At 38.4% G+C, this 25,981-nt stretch overlaps 2 protein-coding genes across 8 annotated transcripts in view; one reads left to right on the top strand and one right to left on the bottom strand.

Annotated features, from left to right (window-relative positions):
- FILIP1L (filamin A interacting protein 1 like) overlaps positions 1 to 25,981 on the top strand; it is a 213,062-nt gene that overhangs the window by 121,907 nt on the left and 65,174 nt on the right. For 5 of the 6 annotated variants that reach the window (XM_069785689.1, XM_069785686.1, XM_069785690.1 and 2 more), the window contains 3 exons: positions 1,269 to 1,552; positions 4,768 to 4,941; positions 12,038 to 12,216. In XM_069785689.1, coding sequence (XP_069641790.1) covers positions 1,269 to 1,552; positions 4,768 to 4,941; positions 12,038 to 12,216 — 637 coding nt within the window. The remainder of the gene's footprint in view (positions 1 to 1,268; positions 1,553 to 4,767; positions 4,942 to 12,037; positions 12,217 to 25,981) is intronic. The other variant, XM_069785691.1, reaches the window with a different exon arrangement.
- Positions 1 to 25,981, bottom strand: part of CMSS1 (cms1 ribosomal small subunit homolog) — a 244,484-nt gene that overhangs the window by 153,985 nt on the left and 64,518 nt on the right. The gene's annotated exons all lie outside the window — the stretch shown is intronic.

Genomic DNA, 25,981 nt, shown 5'->3' with positions numbered 1-25,981 from the left:
AAGCTTCTTCCACCTCCTCTGTTCTTGCAGAAAAACAACAAAATGAAGTATTTGTAGCGTTCAGTGGAAAATCAGCACAGTTAAGGAGTGCAGTCACAGAGTTTAGGGTTTAGAGTCAGAACCTGGCATAAGGGGGAGCTCTGAAAGAACTTTATTAGGCACAGATTTGTGAGACCAAAAAGCAACAACACAATCATCTCCTGCTTACCATAGGCCACAAGAATTTTCTGGACCTTTCAGCAATTAGCTTTGCAGTTTGATAAGAAAACGTCTGCCTTATTTGTATTTGGAACACATTTAGTTGCACCTTTGAATCACACGATCAGGCTTTTATCTGCTGGACAGTATGCATGACCACAGTTTTCCTGTAGAGGTGGACTATAATCCATTCATACCTTAATGTGAGTGCTGATAAGCAAAACCAAGTTCCTGAGGTTAATCAATATTTATACAGTGTTAGTCATTTATCTGCAAAAGGCATTAGGGCATGTTTATTTAACAGTGGCACTTCAAAGGGGCCTAGTTAGGACAGGTCTCCCTTTGGCCAGGTACTAACACCTCTAGAATGCTAGAGTCTAGCACTAAAGAAGTAGTAAGGTTTCATACTATATGGGTATTGGCGAGGCAGACCACAATCAGCAAGGTAGTTTGGTTTTCGGAGTGGTTGTGTTGGGGAGGGGGTGTTTACAACAAGGTTCACCCCTTGCAGTCTGGACGTGCTAACCCTACATTTTGCCAAACGTGGAGAATGCAACTACATAACTCGTAGTAGTGGAGAACCAATTCTGTGCTCTCCCTTGGAAAGACAAAGAAAAACAAAACACAGCTATACAGTAAGGGCTGGTACGTTATGAAATTGGAACAGAAAGATTTTCCTAGTGAAAGCCTTCTAAATCTCTAAATTTGCCTCATCACAGTAAGTACCTGAAAGGTGAGGTAGGCGCTGTCTCTCAAATGGAAAACGTGGTCTGCTGTGATGTGCACAGTACTGTTGCTAAAGTTGCTGTCTTTGCAAATATTGAGGAGGGAATTGTTACAACTCCTTAAAACCAGTTAAGACTCACTTCACTAAAGACATCCAGTAAGGATCACGCCCAGTCCTGTTGGCTTACATGAGGTTGTCAGCTTTTGTCAAATGACAAACAGCCTTGTGTGGGAGGGAAAACTACCAGTCTGGAGGGAATAATACCCACCATCATAAATTATGGCAATAGTTTTATAGTCTTTGTTAGTTAAAACAATTACTTTTTTTCCCCACCTTCCTTCAGCTTCAGAGATAAAAACCATGCATTCCAGAAGTAACAGCACAGAAAGCCCAACCAGACCAAAGCTGAGCCAGCAAAGGCCGAAAGACCACCATAAAGAAGAGGTCGGTTACAGTGGGAGAGGAAACGTGCAAAGAAGGCAGAAGGAAAAGGATGATGTAGCCCAAGCCAGTACCATCCTAAGAAGCCCTAAGGCAGAAAAAAACCAAAGTTCTTCCAAGAAAAGAGAGGATCTCTCTCGTGATGACTTGCTATTTCTTCTTAGTGTCCTCGAGGGTGAATTACAGGTGATTTATTGTCTTATTTTATATTCCAGATTAAAACACGCTCCCCGCCCCACCAATTTACTGCAAACACATGCTGCTTTCATGTTAAAGAAACACCCTACCTAATCTGATATAGAAGGGCAAATATAAACAGCAAAGTACATAAAAACACAAATTATAGCTATTACTATATTACAGCTATCAGCCAGAAAAGGCGATCTTTATCCCACCCTTAATGCAAATAATATTTATTCAAAATGTACCTGTATCGCACTAAAAACACTCATGGTCCACTGTGAAGGATCACGTAACTCTCAGAGCAGAGAACTCACAAAACTGTCCTATTGTGCTGCCCCTTTCTAAGTACTCTGAATACAAAGTATTTTCACTGTAAAACCTATATGGAGAACCTTTAATATCTGTTAATTATTTCTTATCTCCCATCTCCAACAAAGTCACGAGCATTACTGTTTACGAATCACTATGTGCCAGATCACAAGAACTAATTCACTCAACAGTATTCTAACATCTTTTCCTAGAAAAATCAAAATAGCCATTTTATTTCCCATAATATTAAGCCTAAGTGTTGCACACTACTTAGCCCACAAGATACTGGATTTTGAAGAGCGAGCATTTTTCTGTCTGGAAAAGGAGCCAGCTGCCACGTGGTAAACGATGCCTAACCTGGTCAAATGTAATTTTAGGAAGTGGGAACCAGACTTCCACTGAGCAGGAAGAATATTTCTGTGGCAGGCTGATTGCACAGAAGTAGTGGTAGCCTCTTAAAACTGCTCACAGACAGAGGAAAGAGCAAACTGGCCAAAGTGGTATAAATGGGTGTATCACATGGTTTCAGAGTTTATTACCTAGACAGCACCTGGGTAGTTCCATTCTTAACATAGGCATACATATATTACATAATAATACATATAAGCTTAACAGAACGCACATGAAATATGACTATTTAATAGATGTACCAATCTCTGAGGGTAAGATCCAATGCAAACTTCTAGAGAACACTTCATTATGCAAACAAAACAATTTCCATGTTTGCAAAACATTTCTCTCTGGCTCACATGCCCTTTCTTAATTTAGATTATAATTCAGATGTCACACACTCCTCCAAAACAGTTCTCTCTTCCTCTCAGAAAAGAGATGTTTGTGTATGTATATTTATATATGTATTTATATTACACACACACTTCATTACACTTATGTAATATAAATATATATATATATATATATAAAACCCACATACACTTCAATTCTTAAGATTTAAAACTGGAACAGAGTGAAATAAGAAACTGGAAAACAATAAGCATGACATGAACATTTTAAATCATGTCCAACATTCCAAAGGAAGCATCATGAATGAAAGAAGCAAGAAGTCATTTTTTATTTCTAATTTTCCACCACCTGTAATGCCAAGTCAAATCTCTGAAGATCAGCTGTCAATCCAACCATAATTAAGTTTCAAAGTTAGATGCCATTACTTTCCGATTCCAGAACATTTAAGATGCACAAAGATCACTCTTCTAGGTTTCTTCCACAGGATTAGAAATAGAGCATTTTATATTTTTTTTTAAACATAGTCACAGATAGAGATACAGAAGTGCTCTAGTCAAGAGCAGTCAGACTGAAAATTGTTACCCTCTCCTGAGATATATCCCTCTCTCTGATTTCTTCCCTTCCTATTCTACCCTTCTAGGATTAGCATGTATTTCATTTTGGTTTTAACAGAGATCATTGCAGACAATGGATGTTTGAGATAGTTCATGTAGTTATGTCACTATAACGGAGGCAGGGGGCAACCTCCACCACCAGAGGATGCAGGGAAAAAAGACATGGACACAGCCCTAGGGGAGGTGGTGACCTAAACCAGTTTCCCCCCCCAGTGCAAACATTCACATAATCAGATATTCTCATAAAAGAACATTCATTAGAAGTGGGACTTCGAGACAATTAGCACAATATTCGGAGCAGGTATTCTGTCTCCTTCAACTTAATGTCTAGGAACTAGTAACTTTATAGGAAAGAAGTGTTCTTGGTGGCTTGTTTTCTTTTTTAAAAGAGCAAAGAGAATCTATAGATCACTTCAAATACTGCAGATACATACAGCATGTTTCTCCAGCATGGAGCACGGACTTACAGAACAATGCTGTATGATAGGAAGAAGGCATGTGTACCTGCCAGCGCGCAAGAATTTCTGAAATACATACATAGAAGAACATACTGAAAACATACCTGAGAACATATTGTATCTACTCTTTGGTAACAGGATGTCATCAGCTATTTTATAAGATTAACAGGATGTCATCAGATATTTTATAAGATTAAGGAAACAAATGAAGTGACATTAGAAAAGGAAAAGTATAATGCACATATTTAGGCTATACTTTTTGGAACTACACGACTTTTGGAAACCAGATAACACCACCACCTCTCAATCATTATCTTTTAAAATGCCTTTTTTTAACATGCACTCACAAGTTGTGAATACCCTTACAGCAGTTACTTCCAAAAAACTTGATGCTGCAAGGTTGCTTATTACCTGAGTGCAGGTACATGAGCATGTGCACATCTACATGTCTATAAAGACATAAGGCATGGTCTCACACATGCATGCACACGTACATATACATGCACACAGAACTCCACTGTCAGCTTTGAAGGCAATTAATCTTGTTTTAAAGAACTGCCATTATTGCATGGCTCTGGAATGTGCGTTGCGAAGTGTCACATCCCCTGCACAGCACACCTCACTACATTCACTGCTCAAATGAGCTCGGTATAACAACAGAAGCGGACAACCCCAGGTGGGTTTAAACTACAGAAGCCACCTTTGCACCCAAAATATACATGATGTGCAGCACTTCCAGGCTTCAAGAACCAGCCTAACATCTTGCACTGCCACAAGTCACACTTTGCCCTGAAATTTTGCATTGTGAATGCTACAAACTTGTCCAGAAACAGCAACACAATCTAATCACTAACAAAGTACTTAAGCATTGATGAGGGTTCTGAAGATGTTGGAGTGTATGCAGAACTAATAAAATACAAAGATGAATAGCTCCCTCATGTTTTTTAACTGTCTTCATGTTACTGACTATTTTGGGGCACTTTACATAAACAGCATTCTTTAAAAGTTTTTTAGTTTTCTTAAAATCAAAAGTAGAAAGCTAACCTATAAATACACATATACAGTTTAACAAAATAAAACCTTTGTGTTTCTGCAGGCTCAAGATGAAGTTATAGGAGTACTTAAGGCTGAAAAAATTGACTTGGCTTTGCTTGAAGCACAATATGGCTTTGTTACTCCAAAGAAGGTGTTAGAGGCCCTCCAGCGAGATGCTATTCAAACAAAGGCTGAGCAATGGCAAGAAGATATCTACGAAAAGCCTATGGGAGAGGTATGAACATGTAATTGATATTTAACTGTAGTTCCCACCAAATTCAACTGTAAATATCTCACTGGCTTCAGGGGAAGAAAGCAAATGAGCTCTAAATCTAGAATCTAACACGAGTGTAAGTGATAGAAGAACAAAGTCCAGGGTCCAGTGGGTTCCCTAATAAAAACAGGTATCTAATGATCCTCATTTATACTGTGCATTGGGGCTTTAAACATAGACACAGCCATGATCTTGTCTAACTCAAACTTTGATAATCAGCCTTCTATTTTTGACATCATCTTTTTTTTTTTTTTTTTCTTTTCTGTTATCCAAATTCACAACCTATACAAAGAGATGCCTCCCCATTCGTCTCATTGAAGCCATCCTACCAATGGCTGGTAAGGGCCCATTCAGCAGTAATCACACAGCTGTCTACCTGTACATATCTCAGCTCCCATTAATTCTGGGGGAGTCATGGGCATACTAACTTGGTCTGAGCAGTTACTGTAATGAGCTGTCATTAGAAACTTCATCCAGGCAGAAATCTAATAGTCTCGCATTATACCTAAGTAACCTTTAGTTTCACTACACTGCAGCAGCAGCCATACTTTCTGAACAATGTTAATCTGAATTTCATTTCTGCCCTGCAATGCAAATCACTGGATATTAAAATACCTTCATATCAGAATATATGAGTTTCTCCCAAGAAAGTGTCTCCTCTTGAATTTAGATAAACATTTTTAATATGCTGCTCAGTATAGATAATCATCATAAAAATAAAAGCAGAAATTATTAATACAATTCTTCTACCAAGTGTTTTCCAAGCTTTCTGAACAGAAATGTACCTAAGGATATAGAGTTAATTTCAGCAAAAATTATGTCAGGCAAAAGGTCAACACTCATTTCAGAGGCTCAAAGGTTAAAATCTCTGGCTATAATCTGAAACAGATAAAGTTCAACTGTGGAGGTTAATTTATTTTAGAACGTTGTGGCATTATGTCACAGAAACTTTGAGCACAAATGGAAATTATTTGAAAAGAAGTCCAAAAAAGTTTGAAAACATAAGTTCAGTCTGTTACTTTACATAAGTTTATACACACTTTTTCCTTCTTACACTTAATGGCAGAGAAGAGATTTCTAACACCACTGGATTTGGCAATTCCAAAAGGCAAAGGTAAACATCCTGAAAGCAACTGAAAGGCTAGAAGGACCACTGGCACTTCATATATCTTGGTAAACCAAAGGATGCCATAATCAGCAGGCATTCCACAATTTGTTTCAAAATCCCCCCAAATTAAGTCAGAGATCCATTTAGTTTTTGTTCGGATTTTTAAAAAGTTTATAAAAACCAAGGGAGAGGTGGAACCAGCCACAAGGTATGGGAATGGACCATTTAAAGTCCCCCTTTGCCACCATGACAATGTACCTTTGTATCCGCCTACAAAACCTCTGCTGATCCAGTTCCTCTAGAGCATGTGCGTCTTGCCCTTGACAATTTAGCCTTGTAGTCCTGAACACAGAGGATCTTCCCAAAACTCACTTGAAAATATAGAAAATTTCAGAAGGCATCGGTAAGATTACTGGTCCTTTGATGTTCTCTCACAATTCACTCACCTATCCTAAACTTTATGAAGTTTCTTGGCAAATTTGATTAAAAATGTAGTGGGAAAATTTGGTAACTGGACAGCTTTACTCATCAGGAACAGGATTCATAGATGAAGAAATGTAGCAAAATAGAAAATAGTAGTAACACATATTCCTTTGCAAAACCTATGAGAAGTGTGACAGACCAAAACCATGTCGTCTTTTTTTTCTTTTTTTTGAAAGCAGAGGGTTTTTTCAGCCAAATTTGCTCTACACCTATTTCTTTCTGCAACCTAACAAATGCCAGATAAGCTTACTCTTATTCCTCGCACTCAAGGATACAATGAATTATGTTTAAATGGGCAGAAAAGAAAATACTTTTATTTTATTTTTGCTTCTGACACAAAGGCTTGAAATGGTTTTCCATCTTTGTACGGTTTATAAATTTAGATCAAGTCAGTTATTCATGAGAAAATCTGGCTTCAGCTCAATTGCCATTTCTCTTGAATAGAAAACAAACAGTATTCAACATTCTAGCAAATACCAAATAACAGCATAAGAACCATTTTCCCAGATTCAAAAATAAACAAATAAATTTTTAAAAGAATCAGAAAAACATCAGAGAAGGTGATGTAGGAAAAGAGATAAAGAGGAAGATACTGCAGAATTTATGGAGTCTTTTTCTCATGTTTCAAACTTTCATGGAACTATAAAAGCCACTTCTGGTTTCTAACTTTCCCCAGCTTCCAACAACACAGTCAAAGATAAAAAAAATCTGGTGCCTCACTGTTTTGAAATGTGATGAACAATACCTCCTACCACTTCGAGAACTCCTCTAAAAGCAACAAAACTAGAAGAGAGCCTATATTCTACATCCATCAAGGCTAATTCAAAATCAAATCCATTTTTAAAATCCCAGTGCCAATCAACTCATGGAAAGATGCATCCTCATCAGCCTTTTAACAAAGTCTTATCTGATTGCATCCTCACAACATCTTACAAGTGCTGGTTACAACTTTCGAATGATGACAGCTGTAGGTAGGGCACCAGTAAGTTACAGTCATAGGAAGAGACTGAAACAATAACATTGACAACATAGCATTCAGGAAAAGCAGACCAACATATCTGCATGGAAACTTGGCTCAGCTGGGGTTGAAAAAGACAAGTGAGGAACTGCTCCCATAATCTCCAGTAATCCTAAACTCAGGATTATACATTTATAAACAATGACCATGAGGATATTATTAACAGGAATAATACTTCACTGAACTTTGGATAAAGAAATGTAACTAACTTGGATTTTATTCTGGCACAGCACCAAACACAAAACAATCTAAAAAGAGAAAGACTAAAAGTCTAGTTCCAATGTAACAGATACAAGACACACCATCCTAGTCTGACTTCAGACATGAGTTGGTGGTAAAATGTATTTAAACGGTTAAATTTCTGTGAATTTTTAGCTTGCTGAACTATTCACAGTTACGTAAGACCATGCCTCTTATTTTCCATTGTATTGTACAGTATGTTCAAGTATTAATTCTAGCAAAAAGCCCATATGGTTAGCAAGAACAAAACAACAAATCACTTAATTAAGATTTTATCACTTTAATTTTCAACAGAAGACATTTATACTGCTGCTTATTAGTCCTCTGCGGTTTTTAGCCAAGAACTGTATATGCTGAGTGTGTGCATACATATAAATGGATACCTCTGCATGCGCAGATTTAGCATTTGGACAGAGTAATTTGCGGAACCAGGGGCTGCTGGAGACCACTCTTCTGTGAGGATCTCACACTAGCAGGGGTTCACATGACTTCTCTCTCTTCTTTGCTGGATACGTGGGAGTCAGCCACAAGATCTCACAGGGAAAATGCAAGAGTCAATTTTGCTCCCTGGGGAAGTGCCCTTATCTTGCAGAGGGACACAACAGAGCTTCCAAACAAACCACAAAGAAGCGCAGCAACCCAGTACCAGACTCTGCTCTGCTTGGTCCTGCAGGGAGGGAGAGGCATGCTGCACAAGAACAGACACAACTGTCACAAGGCCAAATGCTCATACCCATCATGCAGCTTACATGCAGATCTCAAGTGTCTGCATTAATTGTGATTAAGATCTGCTGCCTCTCCAATTCTCTTCTCTATCACCCACCTGTACCAGGACACGGGCCCAACATCTCTTCCCTTCTCCCCCAAGTGGAATCTCAAGCTCTTGCTCTCCACCTTGTCCCCAGCCACAACAGCTTCACACCAGCTGCAAATGCTCGTGGTAGAACTGATTTGACAGCATTCTTGAAAAGAACACCTAAATGCATCTTCCAATCTGAGCAACAGGAGAAAACTGCAACATGAAAACAACTTTGATGCAGCAGCTTATTTACTTGTCTCTCTTACCTTTTCATGTAAGCAGATCTCCCCAGGACACTACTGTTCTTTTACCCATTTTCAAACTCCTTGTTCCATTTACCTGCCTTGAATATACACCTCACCCATCCCAAATACCAGTTTGTATTCCAAACTGCTAATCTCAACACTGACAAAAGCACAACTGTGAAGTGAAAGGCACTGGCACTGATCATCAAGAACTGCAAAACAAAAACCTGGAATGACTACCTTTCTTCTTGCATACATGCTGCTTGGACTACTGCTTGAATTAACTTCTTCTAGCCATTCAACAAATACTCTAGAGCAAACAAAATATACTGAACCCGTAAACCACTGCTGGCAGGTCCCACATTTTTCACATCCAACAATGCAGAAGCAGGACTATCTTCTATCTGGTTAATGTTGTTTGTGTTGACGACTAACCCTCATCTCCATCAGGCATTTATATGTTTGGAAACAGGAGTTACTTGATCTATGAACAGCTTGTAGCGAGAAATTTCAGTATTTTCTTATGATAGCAATTTACACATCCCAGAAGATTCTTACATGTACTTTTGAAGCTGTGGACCAATCCATACAAATGCATCACTTCACTTTCTTAATCCCATCCATGCAGACTGCCTGCCAAAAGAAATCAGTTCACACCTTTACCTTCTTCCCCACCTGACCTTGCACTGAGGGCTGAGATCAGCAAGCAATATCATGCAAGGCTTATGCCCAGTTCATATCAATTTAAGCAAGACACAGCCATAGTTGCAAGCAGCACTGCATCAGAGGCAGGTTGCTTTCTGAGAACAGCATATCGTCACCTGACATGACCTTTAAAAAGGCAAGGATCAGGAACCCAGGTGATGGTGCCTCATGCATCTGTGCAATAGCTGTTCCAAAAAACCCTCCAAAATCTTGGTGGGGGAGGAAGGTTGGTCAAACACGCTGAAAATTCTCTTCTCTCTTTCTGGTAAGCTAGTATCTGAACAAAAGATTTCAGATTCTGAAATTTCCACTTCTGCTAGAAGAAGGGAGACTGTGGAGAAATTAGAAAATGGCCAGTTTTCTTCAACCTGACCTTTTTAGGCAATTCAGTTGTCAACCTCTGTACAAGACATAGAAAACACAGCCAGGAGATTACTGTATAAAGTGGCACTTGCTTACTGAGAAAAAATCCATATGCAAGGGTTTAGGTAAGAAATGTTTTCCCAAAGGAGGTCCTACTTCAGATCACGGTTCCAGAAAGAAGAATTGACCTTGCTGGTGTAAAAGCACGCAAATTATGAGCGAACAAGACAAAAAACCCCTTAACATTCTGCTGTAACAGCATGACAAAACAGCCAAAAAGGACGCTCAGGTTTCTTTACATTTTTTGATCATGCATGAAATGAGCTTAGCGATGTCACAACAGAAAAGACACTCTAATGTCGTAAGCAGAAAGAACAGGCAATTTTCAAAATGGTCCGCATTTCTGTTGTAGTATTTTGCACTCAAACTATCTTCAAAGTCTTGTCAATGGTTCCTTTTTTCTTATTCATAGCAGTGTCACCAAAAAAGTTAGCAATGATTTAGGAGAAACATAAGAGAATATATAAAGTTTAAAAAGAAGCTGAGGTAAGCAGAGGGAGACTCGGAAGCCTATATAGAAATTGAGGTTCTCACTCATTCAAGAAACTCATGTTCAGGCATTCCAGCTCTTCCTGTCATCGCTTCTATTGGCCAAACTGTGAATAAACATGAGGAAAAGACAATTAATCATAGTCCTTGGAATTAAATTGTCCAAAATAAGCAGTGGCCCTTAGAATCTGAAGCTCCAGTGTTTCTTGTGGCACATGGAATTCCTTGTGAGGGAAACATCAGAGAACCAGAACCAGCCTTGCTTCCCACACCGCCCATTTGTGAATTCTTTCCTATTAATAGAATGAAGCACTGCAAAGCAGCTTGACCTACTAGAATAGACTGTGGTTAAAAGGAGGCACTGGGCCTTGAGCTCAAAATTTCTCTTTTCCAAAAAGGACACGAGGACTCCTGTGTTGACCTGATGAGGGAGGCAGTCTCCACAGAGGAAGGGGAACGAGCAGGGAACAAAGACTCTCACAAATACAGACTCTTCCCAGGTCTTTAGATGGCCTCCAGTGATCTTTCCTCAAACTTCAGCTAGATCAGTAAAGCCTAAGGAAGAAAACCCCCTCTTGTTTCATACACACACTTGCATAACTCGGTCACATACTGAATTCAAAACTCTTAAGAGAATCCTCAGAATGATAGTTTTCACTCGGTTTCTGGAATTCATTTTGTTTAACAGCATAACTCCAGTGAACAGTTATGACAATACCTCTGTGGTTTACAAAAACTAAAAATTATTACCAAAACCTAAAATAGATTATTTAAATTAAAATACCACTATACAATAATATTTAGAAGCTCAGCAGAAATACCTGGGGAAGGGTAGGGAATTTGATCCTCAAAGTGTGCTATAAAGGTCCTATCAGCAAGGCAAACCCCTTTACATGTGAAATTTGAGGAACAAAATGGGAAATGCCACCATTAAATAAAAATACTTTCAACTATTTCAAAATTTAGCACTTACTTATTCCAGAAACCCAGAGCCATGCTCAGAGTAAGCACAGGAGACAGGACTGTTTTCCACTCTTGCTTCTATCACATGTTTACTGTGAAACCAGAGGAAAACTGCTTTTTGATCTACCTGTCTACCTTACAAAGACAATTCAATGCTCTTATTTCCTATGGAGGTACAAATGAGGCAGCTATTTCTATTCAACCTAAAGTCAGTTGTCTACTGTATGAAGCAGAGGCTTCTTCTGCCAAGACATCTGGTTCTCTACCACAATGATCAATGAGAAAAGCACAGCCCTGGGAACAGTAACTGTTAATTAGCAGCTGTTGAGGATCAGTCATGGCAGGAGGAACAACAGCAGGTGACTGAGGGTCCTGCAAAACTGTACCTTAACTTATTTTTCTAGTTTTTCAGAATTAGACTGACAGAACTAAATAACCCCTTCCAAACAGATACCAAAGGACCTGGCCATTAGGCTATTAAATGCATTTTTTATTATTTAAGCCTCTCGTAAAATCTTTTATTAATGAAAGCCTGAGCAAGTAAGAATTTCAAAAGACATCAGGAGTTTTTGCTTTTTTTGTAGCTTGATAAAGTTGTAGAGAAACAGAAAGAAACTCACAGACGAATGCTGGAGCAACTTCTAATGGTAGAAAAATCACACAGACAGACACTGTATGAACTAGAGGAAGAGAAGAGGAAGCACAGCAAATACATGGAAAAAAGTGATGAGTTTACAAACTTACTGGAACAAGAATGTGAAAGGTAAGGTTACCTCTTCCCATAGTACTAAGAAATATCTACAGTTTAACATGTCTAAGCATCTGTCCGCTTTCTTATTCTGCATCCGCTAAAAATCAGTGCATTTGCAGAGATGTATTTTGAGAGTTCAGCTGTGAAAACATGACTAATTACTCCTAAATAACAGTAATGTCTACATATCCATCAGCAGGTAAGGTAGGTCAAATGGTTGGCATATTCTTCAGCACTGTTGCAGGATGACAGGTATGTTAGACTACAGAGAATACAAAGAGAAATGCAAATGTGTAAAGTTATAACCAACATGAAGTAGGTAACCTTTCAGCATGTTTAGATGTTCAGTGTACACTATAGGATGTAAGTAACAGAATATGAAATCAGGCATGCAGCCTTTGATGGCAGAAGAAAAAGACATGAGGAAAAGTAGAAGGTGTTTGGACAGACCACAGAGAGGGGAAGCAAAGGCAGAGGATAATTTACAGAAAGCTTGAAAATAAGAATGCCATAAAGTTCTCATATCAGGATTGGCATGAAAACCATAAATCCAACTTTAAGTATAACCTAAAAGCACCACAGCTTGTTTAAGCACAGTGTGAGGGTTTCATTACCAATTCTCAGAAGGATTAAGAAGAATTTAATGTCACTTACTGTCTTTAAAAAAGCCACTTTAAACTGTGGCTTCTCTGAATCTGCACTAAAACTGAATACATCTTAAGGAAAAAAAAATATGTATATATTGAAGAACATTTCCTATTCCCTGGATAGCTACTCCAGAAGATAGGAGAATATTGTCTCTGTTTCCTTTCGCTTAGGAACAGCTTCCAGATGGAAATGTTTGGGTGTGAGAACGTCAAGCTTATTCTAAACTCAGATTACGCATAGATAATTCTTCCTCTGCTTCGCCTGTGTAACATCATGTTCCACATATTTTGGCAGCGTTCACCCTCCACACTACACCTCTCTCCTGCAGGTCTATCGAAGATAGCACATATGCTTCCCACCAAGTACACAGCCATATTTATGGTTTGCAATTAAAGAGGCTGGGGAAAAAAAACTTTTGCTTCTCAGAAAAATATATACAGATGCAGGCAAGCACAGGCGTACACAGAAAAGCACATACAGAGTCCCCCCACAAGGCACAGAAGTGACTTCTTTCTCTAAGAACTGTTTTTGTGAAACACCATCATATCAGGAACTAAAACCTGAGCTGAATTTAAGTTTTAATCTCCGCTGTCTTTTTCTCAAAAACTGAGACACACATCTCTTGCAGACAGAGCTAAACAACTACAGTTGCTAAAAGTGGCAAAATGTTACATCAGACACGTGCTCACACAGTGTGAAAAGCTGCATAGAAGGAAAGACTAAGCATCAGAGTCCTTGTATTTTTTTTCTTGTGAAAACAGGGTAGACATGGGATTAAAACTCTCTTCCCTGCCCCTCCTCCATATTGCCCCCAAAAAGACTATAAAACTTTTACCACTGTTATCTGCAACATTTAGTCTATCTGCCTGGGAAAAGGGGGGCAGGGGAAATACTGAGGTACCTAATGAGACCTTAGAGGATGTAATAATACATTTCAGATTAAGTCTCAATTTTTGTATTTTCTTTGGAGGATGTATTTTATGTGGAAAACCTTAAGGGGGTGTGATGTCACATGTTGAGCCGATTCCAAAATATTTGCCAAGTAATGTCGCCATCAAGATCTCCGCACAATTGCCTGCCCTAACTAAAAAAAAAAAACAAAACCAAAAACAAAAAAAAACACACTCCAAAAAAACACCCAAACCCCACAACCAAAAAAACCACTCAGCAAGTTAAGGCACAGCTCTTTCTACATTAGCCTGCCTGACCTGACATTCAGAATACACACCCATAGGCAGCGAAGTGACCTTTTCTTCCATTTCAAAAACCTTAGTCCAATTTAAATTTTCTCAGGATGCGAGTTTTGCATTTGGATTACGAACAAAGAGAACTCTACGAAAAGTTTCATACATAAAGTGATAACAAATGAATTTTTGCTTCCCCCCTAATTCAATTTAAAAAAATAATCAGAAAAGCAGTAAGTATTAACCAATGAACTTTCTTCTTTTTTCAGCCAGAAGCAGTATTCTAAGTGTGGAAGGGTAGATAGCATTCCTCACGGTATTTCAGTTTCAAAGCAAAATCCTCCACTCAGTCAAAAAAGTATCTTGCTTTTATCAAAGAACAAGGCTACAGTATATGCTAAAGTTACCTTGAAGAGTATAGAATCCATGAAAGCAAAACAAGGTACATGAATAATATGTGATTATGTGATCAAAATGAAAAAAAAACCAAACCAAAAAACCTTAGATGTTATGGGACAGTGATGCTGAAGCACTGAAAACTACTCTTGATAGCAAGAATACACAAACTATCAGTCACATCCAACTCTTACATATGACTCCGAATATATTTTCAAATAATGTGGAGAGAAAACATTTCCTCTTTCTTACATATGTCCGCAGGAAGAACAGACCTGAAGAATTCTTAACTGAAAATTTTACTGATGAACTAATTTATCAGATGATCAAGTTTTAAAAAAACTAGGCAAGCCTCCACCTCTAGTGCCTTTCTACTGCCTTACTCCCTCCATACATGACATTTCTCACTAACAGAGTTAAAAAACCATGTCCAGATCAAGCAAAATATTAGCAGTCTTCACTGACTCAGTAAAAACTCTTCACCTTAATCATTCAAGAATCCTTTTGACTTCATAGCAAGCCAACAAGACTAAGTTTGGCCTCAGCAATTGTACATTGTCGGAATTGGGAGTTTAACCTTATGACAGGACTAGTGACAGCTTTCTAGATATGAGAACTGGATTAGCATTTAAGGTTAACCCTTCAGGCATTTTAAAGCATTCTTCTTGTTGCCAGCCAAAACTAATCCTCCATAGTCTTGCTGTAGTTAAGAGACAAAGATTGCTCTTCCAAACTGAAAAGAGTCTCAATACTTAGCAACAGACATTTACCAGTAAAAGGATGAAAAAAATCACACTACTACCATTACATTTATTCCTCTTCAGTCATACGTACTTTTAAAGCATGGAGCCACTGACAAACGCCTATCAGATAAGGAACAGTTTTGCGGAGGAAAGAAGGCCAATGGGCAACGCCTGCATAGGTCTTTCCTGCATTTCAACATGAATTGTACTCTGTATGTGCGCAGATCAGACAGGAACACAAAGACAAACTACATGTGCATGGTAGTGCACTAGACCAACTCTACCAGAGTCTAGAGGGGAAAATTTTGTTGTATTGCAAGAGCCTAAAGAAATAGCAGCACCCAAACTCACAGTACAAAAAACTCCAGAAGCTAGATACACAGACTATGCTACTGAAGAACCATAGCATAAAAGCCATTGAACTTGTTTTGAAGCTCTTGCATTTCATGGGCCTAGGGGATGGAGGGCAGGACTAAAGACTAGGAAGAATACTTACTTTAGATTCAAATGCAGATTCCATCGTATCTTCCCTGAGGATGCACCCATTTGTCCAAATATATTTATCCACATTCCATATTTTTGCAGTACAATTAAATAATAAGAACTATTTTAGAAAACATTTTACAAAGCTAAAATATGAAACGAGAAGGTTTTCCACATATGCGTGTTCCCAGTTTGAAAACACATGCCATATGCATACAGGTATTTACGTATTTACATATTACTCTCCACCCCCCCACCCCCAAAAAAAAAGAAACGAAAGAGTAAAATAGTAAAATGATTAGCATTTACACAGCCCTTTTCCTCTGCAAATCTCAAGGAGTGTTAAATACTACATAAGCACAGTTATTGCCCATCTTCTGAATACTGAAAGGAAATGAAGGTATGAGTGGAAGAAACCAGTCACAAGTACCCAAGGGTTAAACTGGAGGAAAGGAAGAAATCTCCTAATGTGTAGGTGTGTCCCATCTTCAAACCTTCTATACAGTGTATAGACTTTCAACTGTACAAAGGGTAAAGCTTTATTATGAAGATACATTGGTTAAATAAGTGAATGTTGTTCAACAGGACAGGAAAAAATAGCAGTTTTTCAAATAAACAATATAAACATTTTTAAAGGCAGTTATGATAAATGTTGCTCACAGGAATTCAAATATCAGCACAAAACTTTGCAGGTCAGTATAGCAGGAATTAATAAGTTTAAGGATCATCTGCTAAGATGGAGGTTATAGGGAGGAAAGCCATCGTAAGTTTTTGTTTTAGCTCTGAATTCACACTCACAAAGGTCATATACAGAACCTAGTCCAAAGAAAAAGAAAACACAATTGTTTACGCATAAGACAATCCTAACATTTCCTAAAACAAAACTTATTCCTTAAGTTTTAAGCAAGTGAAAAAACCTAAGCCAGCCACCAAACTCTATTCTACTGTATCAGACATTTCTTCTTAAAACAACAAGAGCATTTTCAGCATTAAGGTAAGTTATTGTTATACCCATCTGAGGAGTCAGCATTCACCAACCATAAAAAATGGAACCTAACCTGCAAAAGTCTCACAACTGTAGTCTTTCTCATCTAACACACCACCACAAAACACTGTGCTTGTTGCTCCAACTGGTGCCCCCCTCAAGGTCAGTCAGTTCATATGACAACCTGTTGAGTGATACAGGTTAGAAGGGACCTCCAGAGATCTCCAGCACAACCTACTGAGTGCAGGGCGAACTTCACAGTCAGATCAGGTTGCTCAGACCTTTGTCAAGCTGACTACTGAAACCCCCAAGGGACAGCAATTCTGCTGGCTGCCTGGGCTCCTGATGCAGTCTTTGCCGTCCTCACCAGGACACCCTTTCCCTCAGTTTCATTGTAGGCACCATTCAGGTCTGGCTTCTGCCCCATGTTCAACTGAAACTGCTCTCATCAAAGGCTCGATAACTTCCCTTCCGGCAAACCTCTGAACCTAATCCGTCTTCACCATCTCTGATCTTTTGGCTGCCTTAGACACAAATGAGCCTTCAGCACTTCCCTGCCACCTTACCCCCCCCAGAGTTTCTGTGACTCCAGCTGGACTCCTCTCTCTAAGTGCTTCCACAGTGTACTCTGAATTAGAAACTTCTCATTGTCCACCTGTGCTCTGTCCATAGGACCCCACAGGTCTTATTCTTTAGGTCTTTTTATCCATTCACTCTCTGTGCTTCTCCTCACAGAAACTCAAAGCCAGCCATCATCTCTACGCTGATGATTCCAACCACCACCACCAAAACAACAACAAACGTCACTGTTCATGAGCAACCCCATGCACCATCCCCAACTCCATGAGATCGGAAGGGAACTCAGTCTTTTAACCCCCTGCCCTTGGTTTCATCCTTAAGATTCTTAATACCTCAGTTCTTAAAACTGGGGTAACAAAGTCATACTGCTTGTCACTCAGCCTGTCATACCTAGGCACATTTTCTACCTGAGCCTTTCTACATTTAAGTCTCACAAATTCTTTTTCATAGCACCGCCAAGAAAATAGAAAATAAAATAAAAACCAAAACAAACACACAGCACCACCACCACCACCCCAAACCGACACAAATAAACCAAGCACATCTTTCTGCCCATCCAAATAACAAAATCCTTTTCCAGGCCCCCACTTCAAAAATATTTTTTATCATTTCCACATTAGCTATTTCACCCCTCTATGTCTCCTCACTGTGTGCACTCTCATTACTGAGTTAAGGCTATGTGTTTCCTCTTGTGTACCTTTACAGTACACACTTACCCTCTTATGCAATGTTATTACACAGACTAAACATCACACTAAAAATGTACCCAAATTAAACAATATTATGTTATAATACTGCTCAGATATTGAGTAGGTAAGAAATGTGATTTCATAAAACTGAGCATTCTAGGTCAAGTGGTTTGTTGTGTTTTTTTAAAGCGTCAGATGAAAGTAATTGCTACACACAGTAGGTCAAGTGAGCAACGCTTGAAAACTGGGACAGGGCATCAAGGAGAGAAGGAACTATCTCAGCTAAAAGGTGAAGTGTGTTAGTATGTTGTCAGCATAACATTGCTGTACTTTAATTCTGACACATTCACACGTTGGAATAACAACATATTGCATATGCCCAGGTCTGGAAAATTTCATATTCTATAACAGTTGGTATAATTAATATTTGCTGTTTTTCTTAATGAAGCCAATCAAATATTATAAGAAGCAGGATCTTATCTCTATAGAAAGCTACAGTAAAAATAAACACTATCGACTTATTTATTCTACATGCGTTACCAGCAGTTTTTAATTTCATGCACACTGAACTATTGTTGTAGATTGCATTGTACTCAAATGCAATCATTTCCTTTAAGCTTTCTGGCAATGAGTTATATATATTACATATGCCTGAGACTATGTCTTGCAAGTTGTGAAATGGATGCCAGATCTCTGTACATTTGACCTTTTTCATGGGTATCTAGTGTTCTGTAGGTGAATAAGAGAGACCCACCACAAGCAAAACACTAGCATTTGTATTCTACATTACACCCCAATGGGACAGTCCCACTAATAATACCACTGAGGCACGAAGACAGACTCAAGGAAGTGATGCACACAGATTAATTACCTCGTGCTTGTATGTGAAAAACTTTGTACCATTGCGCTAAATAACTTTCAACAGATGTTCTGAAATCAAACCCTTGACAAATTCAAGGATTCAAAGATTTCTACAACAGTTTCTGTGCATGATGGAAGGTTAAAATACTCTATCTTAAAGCAAATAAATTGATAGAATCCAGGTTAACAAAGGGATTAAAAAACCCCCAAACTGTTAAATAGTCACATTATGTTTATTCAAAACAAAGATTAAGGATAAATACAAATAGAAGCAGGGCTTTCAACTTGGTGTTAACACAACTGAGAAATTCTCTAGATCCATGGTGCAATTCTAAATCACTCCACCTACTGTAATCAGCAAGCAGATGCAAGATCTAGTTGATAACCATTTCTCATGCAAATGCACTGACATTGGAGAAATGACACAGAGAAGTGAGGTTCATATTTAATTTTTTTAAATTCTGAGCACATTAAGATGTCTGTTCACTGCTTCAGGCACACTGTCACGATTATCAACCGATACTATCATTGCACACTTTGAGGCTGGGGAGGACACAATGAAAAGCCTTAGTCAAACATCCTTTTCCTACACCACTACCATCTCTCCCCGCATGAGTGGGGAAAGCGATGGCCATTGCCATACGCCCTCCCTCCAAAAGGGCATAAATTCTCCTGAAATAGATGATCATGGAAAACCGCCCTGGTGGTAGCTCTAGTCAGCACTTTTAACCCTAGTGTCAGAGCTCAAAGGGAAAGATGATCCTTCTAAACTGGCAAGTCTCAGAATATTTATGGCTCTTGTAAATCAACACCAACTCCATATACTCTGTTTGGAACCTAAGCAGTGACCAGCACTGACGACGAAGCACTGGCCAAATATGCTCATGGTGAGGCGCTGCCCTCAGTAACGGGGCACTTGCTCTAGTCACCAATTTACATTTCCAAATAAGACTGAGTGCACTGCTCCATGTGTGGCACAGCATAACTAGTCTAATCATAAGCAACAATAGAAGCGGATGACTGCAGCAAGACCTGTGACCAAAAAAAGACACGGTGCACTTCTGATTCATTGTAGGGTGGGGCTGTGAGAGAGGGAGAAATTGGCACAGGATTTTGTAACTGGAGTTTGAAAAGAAAACACACAACATCAGACAGGGAGAAAAATCTATAAATCATTCTCCGAGATAGAAAGTTTGACAGTATCATAATTTTCCAGAACAAACCATTGCTATGGGAAAAGTTATATTCCTGTTCGAGTGTGGAGGAGGAGAAATCTCAATGAAGTTAAGATCTTTCTTGTGGCAGAAAAATTTAAGTGATTTATATGTGCTATAATTAGTTACATATCTTAAGAACAGGCAAGAGAAAAATGGCCATGAGAACTGAGAATGCAGGTCACACACCAGTTTCCAAGACCTGTGGTCTAAACTTGCAACCAAGTTTCCCATGGCATATTATGAGCTTCAATGTGTTTATGCCCAGCTACAAAATCTCTAAGCATTATATACACATATGAAAGTAGCATGCATGGGAGACTGAAGCAGTTTAAGAAAAATGTCTCAGCCTCAGTCTCTGTGCTAAGACAGTAATTTTAAACGGAGAGTAAAAAAGAAAATCAGTAGCACTACATCAATTAAGAACAGAGATTACTGGACAAAATTGTTAAAAAATAAACACCAAACTCTTCTTCTGTGATAATTTTGATTTTCACATAAGTACTTTTTTTGTTGTTGTTTCTTGAGCCTGAAATACACACTGTATAACCTTTCAGGAAAACACCACACACTTGGACAAGGTAACACATAACCTGTTTAGTGTCTGAAGACCAAAAGTGTGAACACATTGAAAAAGTATGTTCAATATTTGAACCCTTCTGCTAAGAAGACTGGAAAAAAGCCAGAGAATATGTATAAATTCAGAAATAAACTAAAAGGTCAGGAGGGACATATGAACCATCGTTTCTAAAATTTCTGTTTCAGACTCCTATATGGGGGGGGGGACAGGACGGGTGCATGGCTCAGAGTAGGAAATGGGAGTAATAGGAAGTAGATACAAGAAAAACCATTAGATCATCTAGTCTCAACCCTGACAACAGAAGGTTGTTCTCCAAACAATACTGTCGACAGCTTTGCTTCTCATTACAAATGCCCAAAATACAGAAAGGTCTCAATCCCTGTAGAACTGTTCTATAAAAGTTGCATTGTTGTAAATAAAATTATACTTATCTATTCACTCAATAATTCATTCTCTTCAACAACTCAATACAGTCCTTCCTGATAGGACTGTTACTCTGTTGAAAGATTTCTAGATACTTGGCTAAGACTGAAAAAGACCCCTAAGGCACCCATTTTGGTCACAGAGACAGACCCAGCTGAGATCCACAGCAGATAAAAGCCCAAGATGAGAGTTTCAGTGGGCTACAGCAAGGTCTGCTGCTTAAGGACGATTCCAAAAAGAGAACTGCTCACTCCCCTTCTGCAGTAGGTCTCAACTGCGCATGCCTTGGGATAAAAACCCAACTCAATGGCCCCTGCAAGGCACAATTTGAAGGAACTCCAAAGGCTGAGCAGGCAGAGAGACTTAACCAGTCCCTTCACCCTCCCACAGGAAAGCTAGAGCTTCTACAGACATACTGACAACAGAAGGCCTAAGCACTAAAGGCTCTCGAACTATCACTTGATCATCAACAAGGTTAATTTTCAAGCAGGAAAAAAACCCCAAAACCAACAGTTGTGATGGGGTCATTGTGATCAGGCTACTGAAAGGGGAGAGGGGAAGTATTTTGCCATAGGAAGGTTCTATTCCCCTCCAAAACAGGAAATTGAAAGAGCCAAAGGGACAATAACACTGAAAATACCCAGACAAGTAACTGATTTATGTCTGCCAAATTTGGCCTAGCATCAGTTACCTTCTCCCAGACTCTATCTTTACCAGGAGTGTTGGAGAAGAAGGGAAACTCACTGAATCCTGAAACATGGTTGTTTTCAAATGTGCATATGAGCTTGACGAGATATACCTTGCACAGGTCTGCTTTCATTCTCTGCCCAAGATACTCCTAGCAGTTTCAGTGGAGACAGCATCAGATTATGGCACTGCAAAAGAAAAATCACTAAAACTGCTCTTTGGAACAATGCCTTATTTACTTCCTTGCCAATACTTTTCAAGTTACACATTTTGCTTGAAATTATAAGAGCTGATTACAAACCTGTAACTTGAACAGAGCTCTTCACTTTTAAAAGCAGTGAGAGTCTTGTCTCTCGTACACTACTGGGAAATTTCTTAGCCTCAGCACTTTGATTCATAGTATTCTCAAGTCACTGGGGAAAAACACATGCCCCACAGACATTATCAGGGTACAGCTAACAAAACTGGTTTTCTTGAACTATCCTTCCATTTCAGTCAATCGTAATTGTTACCATCTCACTTGTACTTCCTTACACACTATGCTAGCCTCCTTCCTCCTCATAACCTGGAAAAAAACCCTGAACAAAACCAGACAAATCTGTGGAAAAGGAAATAAAACCTAGCAGAAATGGAGACCATGCAGCCTCCTCCCCCTTCAAGTTGATTTGTATGCTAAGAATTTTAGGGTTATCAGAAAATTCTTAGCACTGTAAACCTTATTCTGACGTATAAATTTATTACTACTAAGATGACTTTTAGGAATGTTCAGATCCTACAATTTGCATCTAAGTCATCAGGAAATTGGGTCATCATTTATTCAAATGTTTAGACAAGATTTCACATGCTTCTCATTTGAAAATTTTATCTTGCATCCAACTGGAGAACTGAGAAGCAAGACACACTCCCTGAAATCCTAAAATTCTCCCTTTTTTTTCAACAGTATTGCCAGCTAAACTCTGGATGTCTTTGCGTTCTGTCAGACAGGAGAATGAGTCAGTCTGTCCCTAACTGGCCTTCTAAAAAGGAAATTAAGAAGTTTGATGACATATTTGGATAAACACACTCACTGGATGAAGTTACTTAACTTTTTATATCTTTAAGTTTGCTATAAACCTTCAAAATCCTTATAGACTAGATTTAAGTATAGCCAATAAAAACTATAGATTATAAATAAACTTAATGAAAACCACTATATTAAAACTCTAAGGACCTTGTAAACATGCTCATCAAAGTTTCACCATTGTAATACAGCACCACATCCATAAATCCATGTTATTAATTGCTAGTCATCTACAACTCCTATTGAAATATCAGCCCGATAGAGATCATCTTTGATTCAGAACCCAGTTTTCTGATGGTCTCTGAACACAATGTAACAGCCAACATTGTAGCTCTGACTGAAGGAGCAACAAATAAACCCAGAGTTTATACAGTTCAACTCCCCTGAAAAGACAGTGAAGACTACTGTTATCATCTATATGCGCTTTAGGTCACCCTGAGTGTAGTATTCGGCCTAGAAACATAAGATGATTGAAAAATACAGTACTGAACCTATAGAAGGGCACAAATACCAAGCTGACTTAGCTTCTTAAGCCCTCAGTTTACCAAAGGGTAAGGAAGTTTAAAATATCATTTTGGAAAGCATAATTTCTTGCAACAGTGAACATCCAACAGCACAGTGTGTAACTCAATATAGTTTTAATAAAGGAATGTACCTTACAGATTCAAGCTCCTGACCTCTGTGAATTCTCATCTTCTTTAGCTCTGTATTAACTTCAGATGTAAAGAAAGAAAAGAAGGCATTCCAATGCAAAGAAAGAAAAGAAGGCATTCCAAACAGAGCTTTTACTAGATTCATAAAATAAAACATTTATTTCACATGAATTATACATCAGGCTGTTTTCCACACATGCTTATAAACAGTATCAAATTTTAAGATTAGTCTGGTCTAAATTTCTTGTCTGTAACCAGTCTTAAAATTAAGCTAATTTCATATAATTTCAGATTTCACTACCAGCATTTCATTGAAGTGTCCAGTTTATCGCTTACATATGTAAAGATCTGAGTCTCAAAACAGTATACACAATCTTGCCCTTGGGTGTTCTGATTACTAAATGCAAAGATAGTGGTTTTATGATACCCAGGAGGCATCCAGAGCATTTCTTGGAGAAAACTGAGAAGGAGCTGTTCACGATAAAAATAACAACATATAAAGGAATTCACAAAGTGCTTGGAGACAAAATTAGCTTTTTAGCCACCTGACTACAAGACTGTTTCCATGGCTACATCTTTGAAACGATCCTAGTACCAAGCACAGGTTCAGGCAGCAAAGTACATTTCATTAAGTAGTTGAGAAAATGATGCAGGAAGAAAGGGTTCAGTTTTACTAGACTGTGGAAAGACTTTTGGAATAGGATGCACAAACTTTACCTAAAATAAAACAAAAATAGGCTGCTGGTATTTAAGTTTAAAATTAAGATGAAGATCATTTAAACTTAGCAGAAAGTTGGCAGCTGCAAAGGCATGCACAGGTCAGGATGACACATCGATTAGGGATGCAATCATTAAAACTCTGTATTCTTGGAAATAAAGCATTAAAGTAGTTAATGAAGTTTGACAGGAAATAGCAAAGCTCTGTCTAACCAAACAGTATTTCAATGAAGCAGAGTTTAAAAAAAAAAAAAAAAAAAAGACAGACAGCGAAAGAACAAGGGTGCAAGGGCTCCTATGTTAGTGCAAATCCAAGAATCCAATAAAAACTACACTGTCTAGTATTAAATGTGGACATGGATAGAATGTGCTTCTCAGTGCATGAGAAGAAAACATTCAGAGGAATACGATTCTACTATTGATAAAGTATTTAAATTAGAATGAGAGAACTAATTATGCTGATGTAGGAGCTGTACAGCTGTAACAAAAAAAAGGAAAGCAGAAAAATGGAGAGAGTGAAATAAGATAAATGTATTTAACTCTGTAAAAGCATATCCAGACTTTCTGTGAGTTGAAGCTCATACATAAAGAGGTAGTCATATAAATGCTAGACTACTGACCATCAATCCAAAATAATGATACTTACCACATAGTGATGAGAGGTAGAAAGGGCAGAAATAAGCGGAATCTGCAGTTATTTTTTACATGCTGGATAAACATCACACTAGAGTATAACAGAGAATAGCTATTTAAATACTTCAACTTTTTGTAAAGCATCTAATCATAAATTTCAATAGTAGAAGCAAGTTATGGCTTTCGCTCCTGCTAGTCCACAGTGTAAATATTGAAAAGCCAGAGATGCATGAGGCACCACAGAAACAATTTTAACAACACTGACAAAGCAGATCCCATGTAAATGTGTTATCAGCAAATCAAAAGCAACTAAAATGCTCTCCCCAAAGCCAACTAAGCAATTTAACAACAGATTAGAATAAATTAAGTATAAAGACATCTTACAAGGGAAAATATGTGCAAACAAAGATAACGTACAAGAAATAGAAATGCTGGTATGTTAAAATCCATCCATCCATCAAAAGTGGGAAGTCTGCATTCTACACAAAATGAAGAACATGGAATTGCTCTGGACATTCTTCTCCTCTGAACACTGAGGCATAAAATTAATTTGGTTCATTTGCCACAATCTTAGTTCTGTTTCATTTGCGTTTTTCCCTAACCAACAACATTGGATTCCACTGTTTGGGAAGTCAAGAAGGTTTTCACATTAGACCCTCTTTACGGAGAAAGAGTCTGTGAAGCCACCTGAAGCTAAACTGATAATAGAAAAAGCTTTAGATCAAATTTGTACAACACAACGCAACAAGCTTACTAGCACCTTACCAGGACTAAATGGTATTTAAGTGTTCTAAAAGAACTTGCATGAGAAACTGATGAACTGTTAGCTGGTGGGTCATTCCTCTCTTTGAAAAGCCAGAGAAATGGGAAGCAGCACTAGTTTTTAAACAAGAGATTCTAGGAATAACTCAAGCAGAACTCAAGACCAATTCATTTGATCCACCAACTAATTAGAAGAAACTATAGTAAAGAAGAGAACTGGCAGGTATCAGGCAAACACAAAATACTCCAGCCAGTTGAGAGGAAAGCAGAATCATGTGCCAAGTCTGCTCTCCTTCCCCACCTGTCCTTAAACTGAGTAATACTTTGCCCTTCTATCCTCCTGTTAATCGTGGTATCTGCAATGAAGCAAAACTGAGCTCACAGTGGTTCATTTACCCCTTTCCCAGCATGAGTATGTTTTTCATGCACTTTGACGTGCATAAAAACAAAACTCAAGGGTCTGACTAGTTACTTAAAATT

The sequence above is a fragment of the Haliaeetus albicilla genome, chromosome 6 (assembly GCF_947461875.1).
Source record: "Haliaeetus albicilla chromosome 6, bHalAlb1.1, whole genome shotgun sequence".
Classification (NCBI taxonomy): Eukaryota; Metazoa; Chordata; class Aves; order Accipitriformes; family Accipitridae; genus Haliaeetus; species Haliaeetus albicilla.
Note: the sequence above shows the minus strand (reverse complement) of the source record. Positions and strands in the feature narration are given on the sequence as shown.